Source organism: Lotus japonicus, chromosome 1 (genome assembly GCF_012489685.1).
Source record: "Lotus japonicus ecotype B-129 chromosome 1, LjGifu_v1.2".
In the NCBI taxonomy this organism is placed as follows: domain Eukaryota; kingdom Viridiplantae; phylum Streptophyta; class Magnoliopsida; order Fabales; family Fabaceae; genus Lotus; species Lotus japonicus.
The window spans coordinates 75,552,419-75,572,941 of record NC_080041.1 but is presented as its reverse complement, the minus strand read 5'-3'; the positions used below and the strand labels follow the sequence as shown (position 1 = coordinate 75,572,941).

The 20,523-nt window shown below is 37.0% G+C and overlaps 2 protein-coding genes across 5 annotated transcripts; both read right to left on the bottom strand.

Annotated features, from left to right (window-relative positions):
- Positions 1–5,573: 5,573 nt before the first annotated feature.
- On the bottom strand, positions 5,574–7,069 carry LOC130711268 (uncharacterized). Of its 2 annotated transcripts, none has more exons than XM_057560816.1 (5): positions 6,700–7,069; positions 6,560–6,610; positions 6,325–6,458; positions 6,131–6,228; positions 5,574–6,066 (listed from the first exon to the last, which is right to left on the bottom strand). In XM_057560816.1, exons 1-5 carry the CDS (start codon positions 6,961–6,963, stop codon positions 5,888–5,890), a joined length of 726 nt encoding a protein of 241 aa, XP_057416799.1. In that variant the 5' UTR covers positions 6,964–7,069; the 3' UTR covers positions 5,574–5,887. The 2 variants fall into 2 exon arrangements, with proteins under 2 accessions (XP_057416799.1, XP_057416808.1); XM_057560825.1 differs by having other exon boundaries at positions 5,574–6,055.
- A 695-nt stretch (positions 7,070–7,764) lies between these two features.
- LOC130711251 (E3 ubiquitin-protein ligase RKP) lies at positions 7,765–20,172 on the bottom strand. Of its 3 annotated transcripts, none has more exons than XR_009010635.1 (12): positions 19,724–19,933; positions 17,668–19,273; positions 15,914–16,729; positions 14,325–14,485; positions 12,495–12,633; positions 12,130–12,213; positions 10,587–10,868; positions 10,365–10,496; positions 9,864–10,063; positions 9,420–9,624; positions 8,180–8,940; positions 7,765–8,044 (listed from the first exon to the last, which is right to left on the bottom strand). XR_009010635.1 is itself a non-coding variant. In XM_057560802.1 (12 exons), the coding sequence occupies exons 3-12, from the start codon at positions 19,168–19,170 to the stop codon at positions 8,641–8,643; spliced, it is 3,822 nt and encodes a 1,273-aa protein (XP_057416785.1). In that variant the 5' UTR covers positions 19,171–19,273; positions 19,724–19,820; positions 19,957–20,172; the 3' UTR covers positions 7,765–8,640. The 3 variants fall into 3 exon arrangements, 2 of the variants coding, with proteins under 2 accessions (XP_057416785.1, XP_057416777.1); XM_057560802.1 differs by adding an exon at positions 19,957–20,172 and having other exon boundaries at positions 7,765–8,940; positions 19,724–19,820; XM_057560794.1 differs by having other exon boundaries at positions 7,765–8,940.
- Positions 20,173–20,523: the final 351 nt, after the last annotated feature.

Sequence of the window (20,523 nt, the reverse complement as noted above, 5' to 3'; positions counted from 1 at the left end):
AAGAGAAAAAAAGTGATACAGAGAATAAAATTGTATTGATATGTTCCAAACTAAAGCATATACTTTTATTTATAGTAATTCTGGTAAAGTAGAAAGACTAATTTAAACTTCTAAACTTAAATAAGAAAACAAAGAAACCAATTCTAAGGAATAATGTTATGACATAAGATGTTTTTTTATATTCTAATACTTCCTTTCAAACTAGAACTTAATTTTAAGCTTGTTATACAGGTATCTTCTAGAAAAAGAAAAAAATGAGGGGCCTACAGGGGGTGCTTACTGTGGCTTAGTCACCCCCAAGCTCCAAGAATTTCATTCTTTTATACTATCAGGGTCTGTGATGAGACTCTGTTTTACTCCTTTGTTCCCTGTTTCTTTTTTCCTTCCGGTTTAGCCTTGTATCTCCTTCCCTTTCTTCTTTCTTTCTGTTTGTTAACTACCACGGGCCCTTGTGGCTATTTTATTATAATTGATTGGCTTAACTAAAAGCTGTTTTTTTTACATTCACTCACCCCTAGTCTGTGTGGTTGGCTTCTCTCCGTTTCCTAGGCCTTGTTTCGCTCCCCTGTAGCTCTTGGTCCTATCTGTATCTTTTTTTTATAACCTTTTGCATTAATAGGAAATGTTTTACATACCTATAACAAACAAATGTCTGATTACATTTTTAAAAACACTAATATTAAATATCTAAGTAGAGAAGTAATTAATAATAATTTGATTTTTATTTAATATGAATATTTATGCTACTAGACTTTCTGATAAAAGAGTTGATGATGTGGCTTCATGAGATTCAAGATTGAATACTCAACTTTAAAATATAACTAGATTCAAACCCGCGCGATGCGCGGTTGAAGAAAACAGTAATTTTATTTTATTTAATTAAATTATATATGAAAAATAAAATAGGAAAATTAATATTAATGTAAATATTATATGTAATCATTTTAAAAAGTAGTCTTTGATATTAAAAAAATGTACAAGAATATGTGATTTTGGTTAATAAAAATGTGAGTAAAATATGTTCATACACAATATTTTTTTTTTCGGGGGATAGACATTTTGATGTCATTATTGTTTTTATGTTTGACCACCTTCAAGCATAATTTAGTGAACTTGTGTTTTAGTGGATATGGTTCTCCTAAAAGCTGATATATTACTTTGAAGAAGACATATATGTCATTTTCTTACTGGATAATTCATGTGCTTCTATAACATTAACAAAAGGATAAGAAAATTCTTCAATATGTTACTATAATCAACATCCATACAACTATAGTTAGACATTATTGGAAGCCTGAGTTGTGAATAAGTAACTACCTGTCAACTTTCATTTGTGGTACAAAGCAAAAGGATAGTAAAAGACGACATAGGTGGTGCCATGCACCCAGAAACAGGGACCGGAAAGGTTGAGGTAAAACTTAAACATATTTTCTTACCTGAAAGTAATATAAAATTTAACACGCATCAGGTTATGCTTAGGTACTGCATCAACCACAACAAAGTTGTTGGAAAAAAAAAACACTAAAACGGGTTATGCACGCATGCCTTACCATGATCGTATCTCCGGGATGTGGATGCAATTGTACTGGTCTTGTATCTCATTGAATTTTATTCCTATAAAAACTTCTTGAAATATTTGTAAAAACAACTTTGCTGTGCAATTCATTTCCTTGTTCGTCTGCTGTTGTTATGTGAGAGTGCCTGAATATAGATATTGCTTTGGTGATGGTAGGGGTTATATAGCATTTAAGAGGGAGGGAGAGAGGATGCTCATCATGAATGAATATGAAGGGTTGAAAAAATAATTGTTCTGTAAAATGAATGAGAATGAGCTTTGAAGGTTTTAATGTCTAGTGGATAATGGCTTTAAATTTGTAACATAAAGGATTAAAGGAATAATAGTGGCACAATTTTAACGGAATAATATATGGTTATGGTTTAAATTTGATGTGGCAGTTTAAGGAATATAATTAAGTTGAGTTGGATAGGTGTGTGGAAAAATGGAAGGTGGAGTGTGTGGGATTATAACGTTTATTGACGTTAGAATGGAGAAGCCAATACAGGAATATGATGAGGCATAGCTTTAGAGAATAGAAGAAGTACAATGGACGGAAGGAGAGACAAAGGGGAAGTGATACAAATTGATTCAGAGAAGAGAAAGTGACACGTAAGATAAAAAGCTGATGTGGCAAATTTTAGAAATAGAAGGAAAGATGAGTTGACAGCGTCATATTGCGCGCTTCACAATTTAGATATTATAATAGATTGGTGGATAAATATGCATTAATACTTAATTGATAGTTAGTTTTTTATGTTACAAGAGAAAAATAATTTTTTTTTGAAACTAACAAGAGAAAAATAATTTGATAGCTAGTAAAAAGAATTATACTGCAAAGTTTTTTTTTTTAATAAAAGGGTTCATTTACTATACACAAGAAAATACTTGTGTAAAGTTACACAAACCTAGATTTACTTGTTATAATAGGTTACTTTGCAGGTAATATTTTTTTTTTATTTTTTAACTAATTATTATTTAATCATTGTTATGGTTTAACCCACCACCATCTTAATTTCCTCCCGTGACAAAAATACCCACCACCATCTGTACAAAAAAAAAACCACCACCACCTTCTTGGCGATTGTGGCTGAAGAGAAGAGTGGCGACGCCGGCGGTGGGAGGAGAGACTGCGGTGGCGACTGGAGCGAGCTAGGCTTGGATCTGAGTACGAGGCACTCTCTTCCCCTTCCTTTTCCCCAATTTTTGCAACTGTGGAGCACCCAAAATCGACATCCTCTGCAACTCGATCTCCCTGCTTCATCGTCAACGACATAGAACGTCGCGGCGCGCGTGGCTCCCAGGAACCCAAATCGATTTCATCACGTACCTTGCTTGGGATTCTAATGGGGTGAATAAAGCACTGGTCAATTGAATTCTCCATGTTTCAGTGGTTTTAGATTTGGGGGTTTAGGGGTTTTCAATCTTGTAGGTTTTCTTTCATCTTTCCATTTCCTGGATGTGAAATTTCTGGAATTAATGCCCAAAGGTCCTAGCTTTCATCATCCCTAACTTGGATTTATGTGTGTTTGTGGTCTGGGATAATGCTACATGTGTTGGCGTGATGGGCTTTTGTGCTCAGATTGGAGATTTGCAATTGGATTTGATGAATTTCTTGATAGTAAGCTACTAGACATGTATCGTGGGATGATGCACACCTGTTGGGTGGAGGATTTTCAGTGGGGTTGTTGTTGGGTTAGGTTCTAGGGGAAGGAGGAAGAAGGGGAAGAGGATGAAAAGGGTGAAGTCAGTGGTGGAAGAACAGTGAAGGGAGGAGAAGAACTGGTAGCGGTGGTGGAGGAGGTGGTGGTGCCAGCGACGGATGGTATGGAGGTTAAGGGCAGGAAGGGGGTGGAGAGGAGAGGAGAGGAGATAATCATAAATTTTTAAATTAAAAATATATAATTTTTTTAATTAAAAATATAGGTGACTGAGAACCTACAATAGCAAGTTAAAGTGAGACTTGTGCAACCTTACACAAAGATTTTTTTGTGTATAGTAAATGAACCCTTAATAAAAGACATTAAACATAACTTAAAAGTATTCTTAATAGTAATATAAGTGAATGTCTTTCATCTCCTTTATCCACACACACATGACGCATTATTGGTGATGCTTAGCTTTTTTTTATGATATTCAATCTTAGCCCCCCTAGAGATGAATTCCTGCCTCCGCCCTGCCAATGAGGGTGAAAGACCAGGAATAATACATCCAAACACAAAACAAGAGTGATACAACAGTAAACCATCTTGGCCCAAACTAGAGAAAATACAGCATCTTGGTGTAAATCCTAGCCATGAAACTCATAAGATAAAGCACTCAAACTTACCATAAAAGCATCTAATTAGAGCTAAACAAGGAAGTGGAACCAACAACCACGAGACCAAACAAGGTGCTTTACGAGAATAGGAGCCATAGGCAGTTGTCTCTATAGACAACAAACAGTGGATGTCAAATGAGATATCACAACTAACAGACCCAAAAGTCAAATTGGGGCATAAGAAAACCAAGATAAGTCAACAACCAATATAGAAGAAACAATGAAATCATCGAAGCTGGTAAGTGACACATGTGCCCAGCGGATAATGGACTGGTTGGTTGATAGCATCTAAGATGGACAAGGGTGTATAAACTTTAGCACTTGACGCCTGTAGAAAGTGGGCTTACACTTACAATGGTTAATGCTCCTAGCAACAAGCACAAATGACAGAAGTAATGAGGCACATGCCTTTGCCTTCTGACGATTTGACTGTTGGCGACTGTAGATGGGTAAACGATGACAGTAGCCAAATCCCTAAACCCAGGTAACAGAAAGAAGGTCAGAACTTGTGGCCACAACATATGATAAGCCATGATAATAGCAGTTGGAACCCTAAAAGTAAGAATACAGACAAAACAAAGTACCTAAAGGCCAGCTTCATAATTTGTTGAGAGGGAGAAGATGACATTTAGAATAAAAAAGTTTCAAATTTTCGGGAACTAAGCAACCGAGTAGTGATGAGACATGCCACGGGGTATGATATCGCTATGATATCATGACGCAAACCCACAGTTGGTCAACGATACATCGTGGTTCATGAGTAATGACCCGTAGTGGTTGAGGCACGACAAAGGATAGGGCAATGATCCATGGTGTATCGCAAAGGACTAAGCTCATGATGGAGCTAGGTGAAGAGGGGAAGGTAAAATAGAACCAATTTTAGAGCGCGATTGAGAAGGGTGGTCGCTCCCTAATTGCTTCATGACACATCACAGGATCTTGTAGTAACAAAGTACAAAGCGCAGTAGCGCACATCATGTTGGAGAGGGGGGAGGATGATAGTTTGGCCAAGACAAACTTGCTGCCTTTTTATGGTGAGGCGACAATGGAGAGAGGTGGTCTGGTTGGTGCGGCACCTGGGTGATGCACAGTGGAATGATTTGACGGAGACCAAGTGATCCATGCAGGCAAAGCTCATGACAATGTCCCGACAGCAAAACACCTCAGTGATGGAAGGATAGATGGAAAAGGGGAAAGAACAAGAAGAATAGGAAGGAAGGATGGAGATACCCTTCTATCTTCGAGCGATGATGAAACTCATTGGCCAAAGGATGCAACCTGAGAAAGGTGGTGGTGGTTAACCACAGTCCACAACTCCCTTGGAAGATCCCCTGCTCCTTGCGTCCTAAACTATGGCTTCCGGATGTGAGGAAGAGATTGTATAGGGATGGGACATTTTTGTAAAATAATACCCTAAATCACAACTGTTTAATTTTTAAATATTATATTAACCATTCCTTTTTATTGATCAATGGTACTTAACCATATTGCACTCAATCAATTCATTCTAGGTTTCGAAACAGATCTAGAACTCATAAAGTCATAAAATTATATCATTTTCTTCACCTATATCGCTAAGGTGGTTTAATATTATGAGTAAGAATAGACTTCCCCTGGTACACTCATCCTAACAAGTAACAAGTAACAACATTAAACATTGCTTTAACACTAGTAAGAATTAAACTATGCAGCAATATCTAAAGGAAAATGCCTGTGTAGTCACTCTATTCTATTGCAATATGTAAATATACAAAATGGCAAGAGTGCATGATCAAACCATCCGGGAACAAACATAAGACCAACACCACAAATAGAGAGCAGAAGTGGAGAATAGTTATTCGTTTTTTTTTTCTTTGCATTACAAATACCAGTAATTAAAAGGGGAAATGCAAAATCTCTATAAAAGAGTGAGGAAAAAGGAGACACATACACAGAGAGAGAGAGAGAGAGAGAGATAAGAGAACATTGATGCTCACCATGAAGAGATCTAGTATTTTCTCTGGCCCCTAGCATTATCTACGTCCAGTGATATAGTTGAGAGCAAACTTGGAATATCGGGCGAGGGTGAAAAACATTTGCAAGATAGCACGACCCTTGACAATGCCCTCTCTCACACCCCTTGCAGCTCTGGCTACCGCAGGTGCACCCGGGTCAGCCTCAATCTTTTGGATGCTCGTTCCCTGGAATGAAGCTATAATACAAATTCAAACTAAAAGACTATAAAACATCCATGATTGGTATTATTGGTAGGTAACCTGAAGAAGGAGGAGGCACAGTGGTGAACCGGCGCAGCCTCTGCTCCGCCAAGCGAACCGCGCGAGTGGAGCTTCTAACGCCATGGGTAATCTCTTGGCTACAATAGACAAGTAAAAACCGAAGTAAGGTTTAATTTTGAAACATGATAGCCAAAACAAATCAAGAGAAAAAAGTTAAAAGAATAAATTGCTACCCTATATCACTGAGCTCAGTGGTTAAGTCACTGATTTCCATGCCGGATAATCGAATTGCAGCCATGGTGTTGGGAAGCTCCTCCCTGGTGGCATCCATCAGCTTCTCCATTGATTCTGCTGCTCTCTTGAAAGCCTTCACAGTCACAGCAACCCACATTCTCACAATCAGAAATTAACCCCTTCAAAAAACAAACCCCAATTCGATTACCAAAAATGCTTTTGGATTACACAAACCAGAAGCGCCGGAATCGCAGAGCAAAACAGCCACGTTGCACATATCCCTGTCTGCACAAAACAAAAGCAAGAATTTCATCGTCACAAATTGAAGAATCTACAAATTCAGTTACAAACATAGCGAGAGAGAGAGAGGGTACCACGCAGGCGAAGACTTGGAGAACGGTGAGATGACGCTGTGTGAGGTTCCAATGAGAGAGATGAAGCGGTGGTGAAGATCCAACGGTGGAGGTGTAATGCGGTGGTTGATGAGATTGTACGGTGAGAGAGCACAAGGGTTTGGGAAGGGTGTGGCGTTTTGTGCACAAGAGGTTGCGTTGTGCGTGGATGTTGCCGGTGAAAGCATTCTTCCAGCTCGGAACTACGCCGGGGTTTGAAGATTGGAATTGCAGGGAACTCTGCATTTCTGAATGACAGTGATGAACTGGTACAGTGACACCGACCAGAACAAGCAACACGAGGTGTTTTCGTCCTCGCACTCTCCGAAACTGATTGAGAAGAACCAGACCGGTTTTTTGTTGGGCCTGGGCTGTAAAACTAGAATGCAGTATGGGTCGCTGAAAGAAGGAGATACCAAATATGGAAAAAGACCAAAATAAAATAAAAAGAGATTGACAAAAAGAAGGGAAATGAAAGGTGTATTATTATTATTTTTTTTTTTTAATAGAATGAAAGGTGTATTATTGAGTTTGACCATGTGTATGTTTCGACTTACATTGGAGAAGCTAGAAATTGTTGTACTGAGTTTAACATTGATCTCAGCAACAATATTTCAACACATTGAATTCAACATGGATCTTGGGTTCAATGGAAATCCAAACATACTCTACATTTGTTGCTCTTATGTCTCTCTATTTAATCATAAGCTTGAACCACAATATGAAGTTTGGATCATCAGTTTTTTATACACTTAAATATAAATAATCCATAGCCAAATATTGGGGCAGGTTGGCTTTCTATTTTTGTTGGTTTTCTGTATCTTTCTAGCCGAGGTTTTTTTTCCGTTTTGAATAAACTCCTTTAGTTCTCTAAAAAAGTAAAAAATAAATGAAGAGAGTCCAAATTAGAATGAAAAACAATGTTCTGGTATTTCGTTTCATCATACTTTTTTTGGGGGTGACACAAGTATCTCTGCAAAGTAAATTTTACATGGACTAACTCTCCCAATGGAGTTTTTCATATACAAGACAGAAGAATGAATCATGTGCCACCTGAACCAAGTATCTATTGGTTTTTCATTTCATCATGTTGAGCAAATAGTGTCTTCTTATTGACTAAATCAAAATAATAAATAGATGCTAACAGTACAAAAGAATATGATCAACGTCACTGAATCATCTACATTATTTACAGCATTCAGTGAAAACGTACAAAAGAACATTTCTGCTAATCAAATTCCTGACAACCACCGAGACAAAGTTCCTGAACCAGAAAAAATGCCTGACGAAACACCCCCACAAACTTTGATTGATGAACTGCAAAATGCTGAAATACAGAATAAAAGTAATCTGAGTTGAAAAGCCTTTCTCTCCTAACAAATATAATTTATTTATATAATTTCTAATGTGATGAACAAAGCCATGCGATTCTCACTGATTTCAGTGAGATCTCCATACTCACATATGTCAATGGTTTTTTTACCATAACTGTACTAGCCTTTTAAATTTAATCCCCCAAACATCTAACCATGTTCTACTGCAGAGTTGGACATCACGGCCTCCAAAGCTAATTTAGCGAATAATGAAGAGTTGCCATGCTTAAAGAAAGAAACTTCGACAACTTTGCTTGCCATTTACATCGCATATTTACAGCATAATACCCTCTAACAAATCCTACAAAATTCTTAATTCACCGATGGCAGCGACATCCAGGCCCATACGAAGCACTTCACCACCTTGAACAGATTAACTCCTATGCAACTACCCCACCACCCATCTTACTACACCCTATCTTAACCTTCTGTTTTCTTTCCTAAACATTTGTTGTCATTTCTGAAATATCATGTTCAAAAATAGGCAACTAATCAGCTATGGACCAGCTTAGGTGCACCAGGAACCGAGCAACCACAAAATAGAGGCTCCTCAGCCTGTCTTCTCACATATTCTGCTCACATCTGTCACTGTAGCATTGCAAAAGAAACATCTCTGGCAGTTCAAAAGATGTCTGGTTATACAGCCATAGCAAGACCTATGTGAACATGGTTCAATCTGGGCATCTGCTTCACATGCATAACATATGCAGCATAAGCTATCCTCTAGGTCTGTATCTCCTACACTTTCCACTTTATCATGCCGTGACACAATGCGGCAAGTAAGGAGGCTGAGAAAATTCTCTAGCTGCTCGTATTTTGCCAGAAAAGCTTCCCGGCGACAAGACCCATCCTGGAAAATGAAAGAGCAAAATGATGGTAAACGTGAGTAGTGAGTAAAGACTCACTTAAACAAAGTAATACCAACTACTTAGAGATCACCGGAAAAGTAGAAACGTAATGGGGCAGAACTGCTAACTTTTCAACAGCACTCTTTTCATTAGAAACTATTTATAAAAAGTTCAAGTTGCTAACATGATGTGATATGGTGAAAGATCAATAAGATTCAGAGACTATGTATCCCACTATTTTAAGAACTGATATCTCCTTGAGCATGTTTTGGTATGAATGTTGAACTTTCATGGTTGAGTTTATTACTAATTTAGCAATAAATAGCAGCAAGTTGGAAGCAGGCAATTAATGAACAGGATAAATTCAAAAAATTGGATAAAGAGTACATTAAAAACAACAGCATTCAAAGGCATTCTTAATGCTTTGGCATGCTAAATATTTAGAGGAACCAATAACATAAATTAAGGGACAGCAACTAACCCAGTTATAATCCAGAAGATACTGAAAACCATAATGAACAGTATCTGGACACTCCATGCTTGCAAAAACATCCAAAAGATCATTGTTCTCGGGATCTTCTGCCAAATTTGTAGCATCCAATAAATTTAACATGATCCCAACAAGAGGTGCCAAAATCATGCCTCGATTTACTTTCTCCGAAGATTGGTTATGCCGTTTAAATGATCTGAAAAAAATACAGAAAGAAGGGCAGCCTCTCATCAAAACTCAATTGATGGAAAACTATTTTGAATAGGTTTGGAAATCTCAAGGAGTCTTTATTAAGGGTCAAATTGGATAGTGACAAGGTTGGATTATGCGTCTCTCCAGAAGCAATATCCAAATATGGCAGATGGATAACCAACAATTTCAAATATGTGTGTGTGTTCTATAAGCTCGAGTTTAAGTCACGGGCTAGGAACTTACAAGTCAAAGAACTCAGCATCAGCCGCAGAAGTAATATGATTCAAGATAAATACAACCAATTCAGTTAACCTCCGTAGGTTTGTTTCTGGACCAGACAAGAATGCTTGAGGAATCTCACGAGTGTAGAACTCCAGAATCCTTGTAAGATTACATGAAAGATCAAATATGACACAACATTTCCTTTGCTGAAACTCTATTACCTGTGGAAGAAGTGTTTCAACAATCAATTTGTGGAATGAAGAGCACAGATAAATCAAAATAGCCAACTAAACTCTAAATAAGACAACAATCACTATGTTGACCGAAACAACATGCCAGATGTTTTGGAAATAAAACTTGAATAACTCGAAAATTAGATCAGCTATAACAGTGAGTACATAAAAAAACTGAAATCCAGGTCCTATGTAGCATTATTGCTACGGAACACTAACTTAAAGCTACAAGAATAAGGAGAGAAAGTAATTCAAGATGGAAATCCAATAAAGGGCAGAAAAAACAGACCTGGTACTTTTCTTGCATTTCTCGAACAGAAACGGAGAACTCAGTCATGGTCCAGCTAAGTGTATTAAATAGACGGTTTAGAAAAGATGAAAATAATCCTTCATCGTTAATGCAAGCTTCTCTTAGCAACCTCTACATTGTATCAAGAGTCAAAGGGAAAAAACCTCTGGTGAGAAATCAATCCAAGCAAAAATTATTCACCAAAAAGAGGATGTTACATACTTGGAATAGAACTGATGATGAAGATGACTCTCCAGTCTTTGAAAAACTAAAACCACTACCCTTGCATAATCGCAGGAGAATGTTCATCACTGGGATCCAAGATCTATTATCAAATGCTGATAATAAAGCTTTGGGCATCCTTTGGGTGGCTGCTTCATTGCTCTCAAAAGCAGCCAAATACTCTCTGTACTGCACCAGGACGGATATCGACTGGAGAAGAAGATCCCTAAGATCTGCACTTGATATCCTTGGATCGTTGAAATGAGTAACTACAAAAGTGACCTAGTGAAAAAGATATAAAAAACATAACTTAGAACCAATGATAGAAACATTCAGCACCCTTACTACGGGTTATTACAAGCATCAGGCATGCTGCACCATAAATGAACAATAGATATCAACTTCATTAAGCTATCCAATACCTCAACATATATGTAAGGGATAATCTTTTAAAAAGGTTGCTACACACGGAATAGAAGCCAAATACTTAATCTTATCCCAAAGCTACTGCTCAACTGAATAGATATCATAAAGAATGTGATTATAGTCAGATCACCCTAAGGCTTATAGTCAGATCTCATTAAATTGGATGACATCAAGACTACCCCAAATCTACCCAATAACAGACATCAATGACGGGGTCCCATATTAAGCTATTACTTTGAGTATATGCAAAATAATAAATTCCTGTAATCCTCCACTTGATGGAACATATATTTAGAGATGCAAATTACTTGTTGGAAGTAAAAATTGGAAACGACATCATACCACAAGTTTCACAGATTAAGTACCGAGGATTTATTATGCAAAATAATGGGGAAATTGACAAAGATGTTACACAAAAAATTCAAGTTGGGTGGCTAAAGTGGGAGAAAAGCATCATGACATAAGTTATCTGTGACCGCAAAGTACCTACAAAGCACAAAGGAAAGTTTTAACAAACCGCTATAAGTCATGCTATCCCCTCTGGTAGCGTATGTTGGTCTTTAATGGGAAAACATGAGAAAAAAGTTGGGCTAGCTGAAATGAGAATGTTAAGATGGATGAGTGGTCTCACTAGAAAGGAAAGGACAAGATAAACAATGATAGAACAAGAGGAGATATATGTGTGGCCTCTATCGAGGAGACGATGGCGGAAAATCGGTTAAGGTGGTACAGGCATGTACAAAGAAGACCTTCGGAGGCACCTGGGAGAATGGTTGATAACATGGTTCTTAGTACTGTGAAGAGGGATAAAGGGAGGCAAAAAATAACATCGGAAAATATTGTTAAAAGAAACCTGATGGTCAATAATATCCCACAAATTTTGATTTTGATTGAGTGCAATGACGTCAGGTGATCCATATAGTCAGGCCTCACTTAGTGAGATAAGGTTTGTGTTGTTGCAAATAGGTTAGAAGATATCATAATGAAAAATATATGATAATGGCCAAAAAGAACTGCCCACAGTTCTCCACACAATATTAAGTGTACACTTACATCTAGCAAAAATCTAATATAAAAAATGAAGAATGAAAAAATAGAGATGGGAAAGGTTACGCACAAATGAAGTGAGTCCTTGCTTGATCAAAATTGTGGAAGGAACAAATGGAGGATCACTTTTCCGCAACACATGAAAGCAATCAACCTGTACGAACGACAAAATATTAATGCCAAGAGAAACTATTCCATAAGAAATGCTCTTTCAAGAAACAAATGCTGAGAAAATGTAATATGAGTTAAAGCACACTTAAGCTTAAGCAAATTAATTGGGGCAGGCTAAGTAACAGGACCCCCCCCCCCCCACCCAACAAAAGAAAAAGAAACTAGTTTAATGAAGCAGATAAGTAGTGAAGATACTTTGAGCTCTGCAGGTGAGTGAGTCAAAACTGCAGTTAAATCTAAACCAAGGGGAAAATGCTTATTTACCAATGCTTCCAGATAATATTCAGGGATGTAGATGAACACTGAATCCATATTGCTCAGAACCAGTAACAACTGGGCAACCCACATGCACATTGCATACATTCCTCGCTGTTTGCATCGAGATAATAGAGAGATGCGATACCTGGAAGGCAAGAAATGACCCAAAAAGACAAAGAATCAGTAAACAGTAATATGCATCTTAATGTCATTAACAATGTTGTGAAAAACTAGATTCTACGTAGAATCGGAGAGGGGGTTCAAAATCGTATAATCGTAAATTGAATCGTTAGATTCTACCATAAATAGAAAAACAAAAAAATAGCATTGATATCTTGTAAGTCACATCATTTAACAAAAATTGGAATAAAAATTCATCAGATTAACATCCATACAAGTCATAATCTCAATCCAAAATCATAAGAGTACTAGAACATGAAATTAAAAGATGAAACAGAGACGTTGAAGAATGAAGGAAAACAAAGATGTTGAAGAATGAAGAGAAAACATAAGAGGAAGAGACCTAGATAGAGACTACAGAAAACAGAGCATGAATGCGTGATTCAATTCACTCTACTATGAGTGAATTAAATAGGCAATTAGAGGCATGAAGGTTGGGTCACATAGGTTGATTTTTCGAAATATACAATCAGTTATTAATTCTTGTCAATTAACCATTCAAATTTGGCAACTACAATCAATTAGAGCTTCAATTTCGAAATCCCCTAAATGCTGGGTGGTGGGTTGTTTTTTCCACAAAGTCAAAAAACTCTCTAGTTTCCCCAATTTTAGGAATCAACTTCAAAAATTAAAAAAATACTAGAATCGTAAGATTCAATAGGATTTTACGATTTTACGATTAAAATCTAAGATTCTACGGGATTCCACCAAAAAAAGATTTTGCATGCGTTTTGAATCGGAGCAGTGCTGCAAAATCGTAAAATCTTAGGATTTTGCGATTTTGCTATAGATTTTGCTAACATTGGTCATTAAGAATTATGATTGCAAGGCTTTTTAAAAGGATATTAGTATTTGAGAAACATCGAGAAAACTCAGTCTGAAACAAGACACTGAAATATACTCTAATACAATGTCTTAAATACCTATCATGTTGACCTCATATAAAATAGAGGTAGCTGCTATAAACCCTGAACCTGATAAGTTCAATAAGTAGCAAAATTCTGAACTCACAGACACACAAGAGGATCTAAGAATGATATTTCATCCATAAGTAGCAACCAAATCTAAAGGATAGATCTCTAAACATAGCTATAATAAATTTATAACTAAAAAGCAACTATTACAAGTCATATGATATAGTACAGCTTCAAACCTTTGGTATACCATGAGATTTATGAAATGTGTACACAGATATGACATAGAGAAATGAAACACAAATATTTGGAAATCACACTCTTCCTGTAGTTTTGAAAATATGAACCATATTTCAAGTCTTCTGAACTATATACAATATCTTTTTCCATTATTAGATTTAATTTAGTTCAGTAATCTAAGTACCGCCCAATGAACAAAAAATGTAAATACTATTGTTAAGTTAACCACCCAGAGAGCTTCATTTAACATACCCAGAATGCAACTCACCAAAAATTTAAAAATTAAAATAAAAAACACAATCAAGCTGTTGTCATCAAATTGCATCCAATCAATTCGGCAACAATAATGAGTTGAGAACATAAACTATACTAAACCACTACTACTGAAAATTTCAAACTAATACCATTTGGAAGAAGTAAAAAGCCAGTTGAAAAGCAAAAATCAATGATGGAAAATAAGCAGACAACACAAATTAGCTTAAGCGCTACTTGAACATCTTACCAAGAACAATGCCTAACACAATCAATAACCTCTTCTCTATATTCATTGCGAGCTTCTTTCAAACGCTTCAATTTCTCGCCACAAGATCGTTCTCGTATTTGTTTATCTGTTTCCTCTAAAAGGGAGATTGATTGTGCCTGATGAGTCATGTAGTATGACGCCTGCAAAGACAGAGAATAGCATTCATCTCTCTTTCCAATCTTTTCCGTATAATTCAATAATATTCAGAATCAATTAAATGGACAGGCACTCTAAAATATTTAGCAAGGAAAAATGGGGACAAGCAGAGAAAAAGATCAAGGAACCAGAGTTAAACTCTTATTACTGGCTTAGGATCATGCATATAAATTTTAGGAAAAAGTGTCCAGCCATCCTAAACTCCATGCCTTTTGTAAATAGGCGCCCTGAATTTTAATTGTGTACCAATTAATCCTTAAACTTATACTATGTCATAAATACATCACTCTTTTCATAGTCAGAGTCTAATGATTAATTACAATGAAGGGCTTATTCAAAATTACATTTGCACAAAGTACAAAGTGTAAGGTGGTTGAATGCTATTTTCCTAGAAATTTTAAAAGATCTATATTTACTAACCAATAGTTAGTAACTTAAGTTAACAGAAGGGTCTATAAAACAAACAAAGTTTAAGGATTAAGATGAATATAATATAAACTCAAGGTGTCTTTGCAAAAGGCACAAAGTTCAGGGTGGTTACATACTCTTTTCCCTAAAATTTTAAATTTTCCAAAGATTGTTCAATGAAATATTCGTGTATTGATTTCCATAATCATTTTTCCATAAAAATTTATAGAATGATGTAACAGTGTAAAAGAAAATTGTTTATAGCACATGGCCAAACGTTGTTTCTCACATATTGGCAATAATAAGTAGTTGTACAAGAATTATAAGTATATTACTTTGATATTCTTGCAGGTTAATGAATTTTACTTAACTCCCCTCTTGTTTCAGAAATTACATTGACTGACCTATTCGGCTACAAATTCTCATCAAACAGCAAACCTGTTTAAATTCTTTCAAGATATACCACTCCGACAGGTGAAAAACCGAAGACAAGGGAAAAGTCAGTAATTTCTTAACAAGAGGATATGTGAGTGTAAGTTAAAAAACTCAAGGAAGGTCAATGTAATTTAAAAACCTCAAGGAAGCTCAATGTAATTCAACTGGAGCTAAGTCTTGAAATGCAAGTTCGGTTTTGATTAATATTTGAATAAAAATTTCTTCTTTTTTCACAATATCTCTCAGCTTAGTAAGATTTTAATTATAAGCTGTTTTGAATACAACATAAGTGTTGATAGAATCACACACCGAGTCAGAAACTTAGTTCTAGATTCATTATGAATAACTTTTTGTATGAGCATTGACCTAAAATAAGAAGAAATTAGCCTTAGCAGAGTGCGATTAGTTAGTCTTGAATTGGGGTTGAAATATATAAGCTTTTTATACGACCACAACTACTTACATTTTTCACTCTCACTCTTTTGAGAAATTTCAGAGAAATTCAAGTTGCCTGCCATCAAAACTTGCTATCTTATAAATCATAATAAATTTTGCCAACGTGATCTCACCTGCTTAAAATTTGGAGCAAGACCAACATGATACAACCACAACAAAGCATCAAGTAGCTCTTCTTCTTGAAGGGTAGCTGTAGACATATTAGTATCCCTTGATACAGATTTCATATGGTACACTTGGCGGTAACCGTACTCAGGTTCAGATTGATCACTGGAGCTAGGCTTATCTGTTATTTCATCGTTCAAACCCTCATCACTGCATTCGGCAGCAACATGAGCAGGTCTTTCTGGAATGGAGCTACAATGGCCCCGAGAACCTTTGGCCAGGTATTTAGCTGGAACCTTCAAGTTTCTTGTAAAATCAGAATCGTAACTAGAACAACAGCACGGCTTCTGCCTGGTCGAATGCGTTACTCTGGTTTCTTCATTATCCATGCAACCTTCATCCCATTCAACCACTTCCATTTCATGCTCAACTATAGGGTGTATCTTTGATAAATGGGTGTAGGATCCCCCAAGCCGGGAAATATTAATTCTATGGGGATCATTTTTCAGAAACAAGCGTGTGGGGAAACTTCGTTGACCACCTCTGTGAAGGAAACCAACATCTGATTTGCAGCTCTTTAACCAGCCACAGACTTCACCCAACGCAAATCCTTCAGATAGAAAATGGAGCAAAACTGTATAAATTGAAACAAGAACCGAGTTACTAGAAACTCCAGGTGGCGGGACATTTCGTTCTGCTCCTCTGTTCTTCAGCAGAAGGCTTTGTAAGAATGTCCTGAAAACGGCTCCAGGTAATTGGGGAGGTGTTGTAGGCGGTATAAATTGTATAACTAAGCGACAAAGGTCCCTATGCTTCTCCTCAATCTACAAGTGGAAGAGGTATACTCAGAAAAATTAAGTATGAAAGAAGCATCCAAGGGCACAATGGTTCACCAAATTTTACCCTTGAATAAGAAACAAATGTAGTTCATGAAATTCATAGAAACAATGTTATCATTTGCATTATACTGTTAAATAATGACTAATGAGCACACCTTTTCTATGATAAAAATGAGAGGAAGTATTAAGCAAATGAAAAAAAAAAAACTATTTTGTACAATAAATCTGAGCCCTAATACCTAGTCTCATACTATGAACACATGGAAATATGGAGAAGATTATGAAACGAAAGTGAAAGTGACTTCATTATAAACAAGAATAATCAACCTGAAGAAAAAGTAAAGAATAATTTTGCTCAACCTTGTATCTTAAGGAATAACAGAACTCCCGATTCACTAATAAGATCACATGATTCGGTCATATAGTAAAAAGTAGAGTTGATTAGATTTGGCATCACATATTCAACAGTCAACTTGACTAAGTTTCTCTAAGTTGCACTCAGCTTTACACATAAAAGACAGGTACCAGCATTATTTCTGTGCTCTCATGCCTTACATGCATTGAACAGTGTAGGAGCAACAGCAAGATGAAGCAATATACGTTAGCAAAATTATGTAATAATAATGATTCCTTCATCTAGAAACAGAAAAGTAGAACAAACTACATGTTACACTTTATATCCACTTTCTAATATTCTCCAATTACTTTGTAATACTGTCCTATTCCATCAACCATAAAAATGCCGTAGATAATTTTTCAGCACGTAAATTAACAACTGATTGTGACCGTTGTGTTGAAAACCTTATCAGCGTTATTGGTTGCTCATTGCACCTTCGAAGTTTAAATAGCAACATCGAATTCACAACTGAGATATACTACCTAAATCCTAAAATGCAGCTAGGTCAAGGAGAAAAAGAATTTACCTTACTGATTGATTCAGACAAAGCTGTGGTTGTCAACATCATGTTACCTTCATAAGATGCATCTTCACAGGAACCAGGCCACCAAACAGTTGGTATCAATGAGTCAAGATCCTGCCTGTTTGGAGTCTTTTGTGACAGAAAGCCTTCAAACAAAAATTCAAAATCTGGTGACTTCCACCAAAGCACCATTAGTTCCTCTCGTCTTAGTAGATGACATGCTAATGCAAGGTGAGAATATGATCCAGAGTAAGGACATTCAGTGAGGACTAACGGGGCTACTTTACAACCACAGGAAAGGGCATTTATCATGTGGTAAAACAGGAAATGTGATCCTTGAAATTGTAGTAGTGTTTCAACTACTTTATCCAAGCTTGAATAGTCATGGGGTGGATGAAATCCTAAAACTTCAAACATAAAGGACAACAAAGGACCCCAAACCATATACTCTGTGTTCCCAGCATCTGCTTCAATTATAGAGAACAATTCCTCACAAATAGCATCAGAGGCAGGGTGAAAAATTTCTTCCAATGAAACAAACTTCTTCACTCTTCTCAATTTCTGAGCTAAAGAATGATCAGCTCGCTCTACTGAATGCATGTCCAAAAGCCTTGACCAGCATTGTAGCAATCGTGTCAAAAAGTAGCTCTTGGAGGGAGGAGCCTGAAGAGGAAGGTAGCCTTCAACTGGGTACTTGAAGGGCCGTGCCCCAAAGTTCAGTTCACATCTTTCGCCCTGGGAGAGGGAAATTGCTGGATAATAACCAAAAGCAGGACCCATTTTTCGAATTCCTCGGAATGCCACCCCAAGTGGATTGCCATTCCTGAAGAATAGTATTTCATCTCGATCTAAATCTATGCAACATCCAATGACATCACCAACAACCCATGACTGACCATATGTCTCTGCATCCTTGTTCCACTTGCTAACTCGTCTCCCATCATAAGCATATGAATCATCAGCATCGCCAACACCTTTATGGTCAGTGAAAGGGCAAGAAAGAGTGGCCCAACCAATCTGCTGTATACCAGATGTTTCTAACATAACTTCATACATCCACTTTCCTTTCCAAACACAAGTATTAGCCCTCGCACTACTGAACATTGCCAAGCTCTCTATAAGAAAAGGTGACTTGATGATTTTAAGATCGCCGCAGATGCTAGATTCTTCAAGGTCTACAACATCAGGCCCGTTGCCATTTTTATTACCAATAAAAATCCCTTCTCTTTCCGTAGAAGAATCGCCTGATTCGGCATTACATCTTGAGAAATCTTTCCTAATAACGGAGCGAATAAAATCGCGGTCCACCGGACCAGCCAATGAATTGAGTGATCTGTTGGGGAGGCCAAAAACGTACTCAAGCGTTCGCTCCACAGACTGTTGACCTAAATCATCACAGCAAGAAAGAAGCCGATTTTTCGACGAACATTTCTTACTGTCCTCGCCGTTCAATATCAAAGCCAGACCAGCTGAAAACCCACCAACCCGCCGGTTATCTTCACCCATCTGTGACAGACAGAACAGCACTATCCCTCAACTAGCCCCAAGCCAGCTGAAAGCCTTTCCAATTTCAGATCCCGGTCAAGCGTCGCAAACTCAAACGCGCTCCCTAGATAGATATTCACAATCCATGGCAAAAACAAAAATATGAAATCATTAACATGAACAGTTTTGCACACAAAATTCAGAACACACAATAAGAAGAGAGAAACCTACAGGGAAAGCTTACAATCAGAAATTCACAATATGCTCGAAAAAATTTAGCAGAAATGAACAACAACTCAAAAACACACAAACAACAAATCTCTACCAAAAACAAAAAATCACAAAATTCCAAAAAAAAATCCACATCAGCTTTCGCGGAATATAAGCATAACAAGGGGGGGAAATACATGGAAGGTTTAAGATTTTGATGGTAGCTACGAATTTTTTTCCAAATCGCCCCATAAATTGAAACAAAACGCGTTAGCGAGTCGAGAATAACATGAAGAGGCTATGAAGTTAGTGTTACTAAATAAACAAAAAATAAACAAGATAAAGGAGAATCAATCAATCTTACAAAAGAGGTTCATGCCGCTGCAAACGGCGGCGGTGGCGGCGGCGGAAGGTTGCTAGGGTTTCGATTCGATTCCAAACTATTGGTGGTGACAGTCACACTGTGAAAGAGAGAAGGTGGAATTTTCAGAGGGAGGAGTCAATTTCGATAATAATGTTAATAAAATAATAATGTTTTTCGCCAAAAAGTTTGGGGGCGAAGGAAAAGGGAACAAGAACAACAACGAACGAACGAACCAGAAAAGGTGAAGGGGCGTGTGTGTGCGCTGACTGGAAACCTAAGTGACCGACACGTGTCGAGAACTTGTTGAAAGCCACCGGTTGAAATGACTGGTAGTGGTACTTGGAACTGTGGGATTACAGGGGCCACCCGTTGCTGGCAGTGGTGGTGGACAGACAGCGTTGTTGAATGTTGATGAGTCAATACTACTCAATCATGCGTTTCACTGCACTATCCTGTTCTAGGGTTTGGTTTTGGGAGGAACATATTCCGTTTAGAAAGAAAAAGATGCTACCTATTTCACTTTCCTTCTTTCTTCTTTTTCGTCGAATAATAAACTTTCTTTTGTCTTTACCACTGTTCGGGAACAAGGATTATTTCAACTTGTGCCATACTCAAATCTAGCTTTCCTTTTAGTGTAACAAACACAAATGTGATTTTACTTATTTGATTTATTAGTTAGGTTGAATCTTTCGTTCGGGAAGTAGAATCTTGACATGTTTAGTTTAAACTTGAATCTGCATTGAGTTTAACTACGACATATTAGTAATAATAATTCATTTTTAAGAAAATATTTACTAATT

Bases quoted from the DNA above. Each gene is read 5' to 3' on its own strand.
- LOC130711268 (XM_057560816.1), bottom strand. From the start codon at position 6,963: ATGCAGAGTTCCCTGCAATTCCAATCTTCAAACCCCGGCGTAGTTCCG. The intron at 6,611-6,699 runs GTACCCTCTCTC...TGTTTTGTGCAG, and splicing joins TCCAAGTCTTCGCCTGCGTG to ACAGGGATATGTGCAACGTG. The intron at 6,067-6,130 runs GTTACCTACCAA...TTTGTATTATAG, and splicing joins TGTGCCTCCTCCTTCTTCAG to CTTCATTCCAGGGAACGAGC.
- LOC130711251 (XM_057560802.1), bottom strand. From the start codon at position 19,170: ATGGGTGAAGATAACCGGCGGGTTGGTGGGTTTTCAGCTGGTCTGGCT. The intron at 10,497-10,586 runs GTATGTAACATC...GATACAATGTAG, and splicing joins CATCATCAGTTCTATTCCAA to AGGTTGCTAAGAGAAGCTTG. The intron at 10,064-10,364 runs GTCTGTTTTTTC...CTTCTTCCACAG, and splicing joins AAATGCAAGAAAAGTACCAG to GTAATAGAGTTTCAGCAAAG.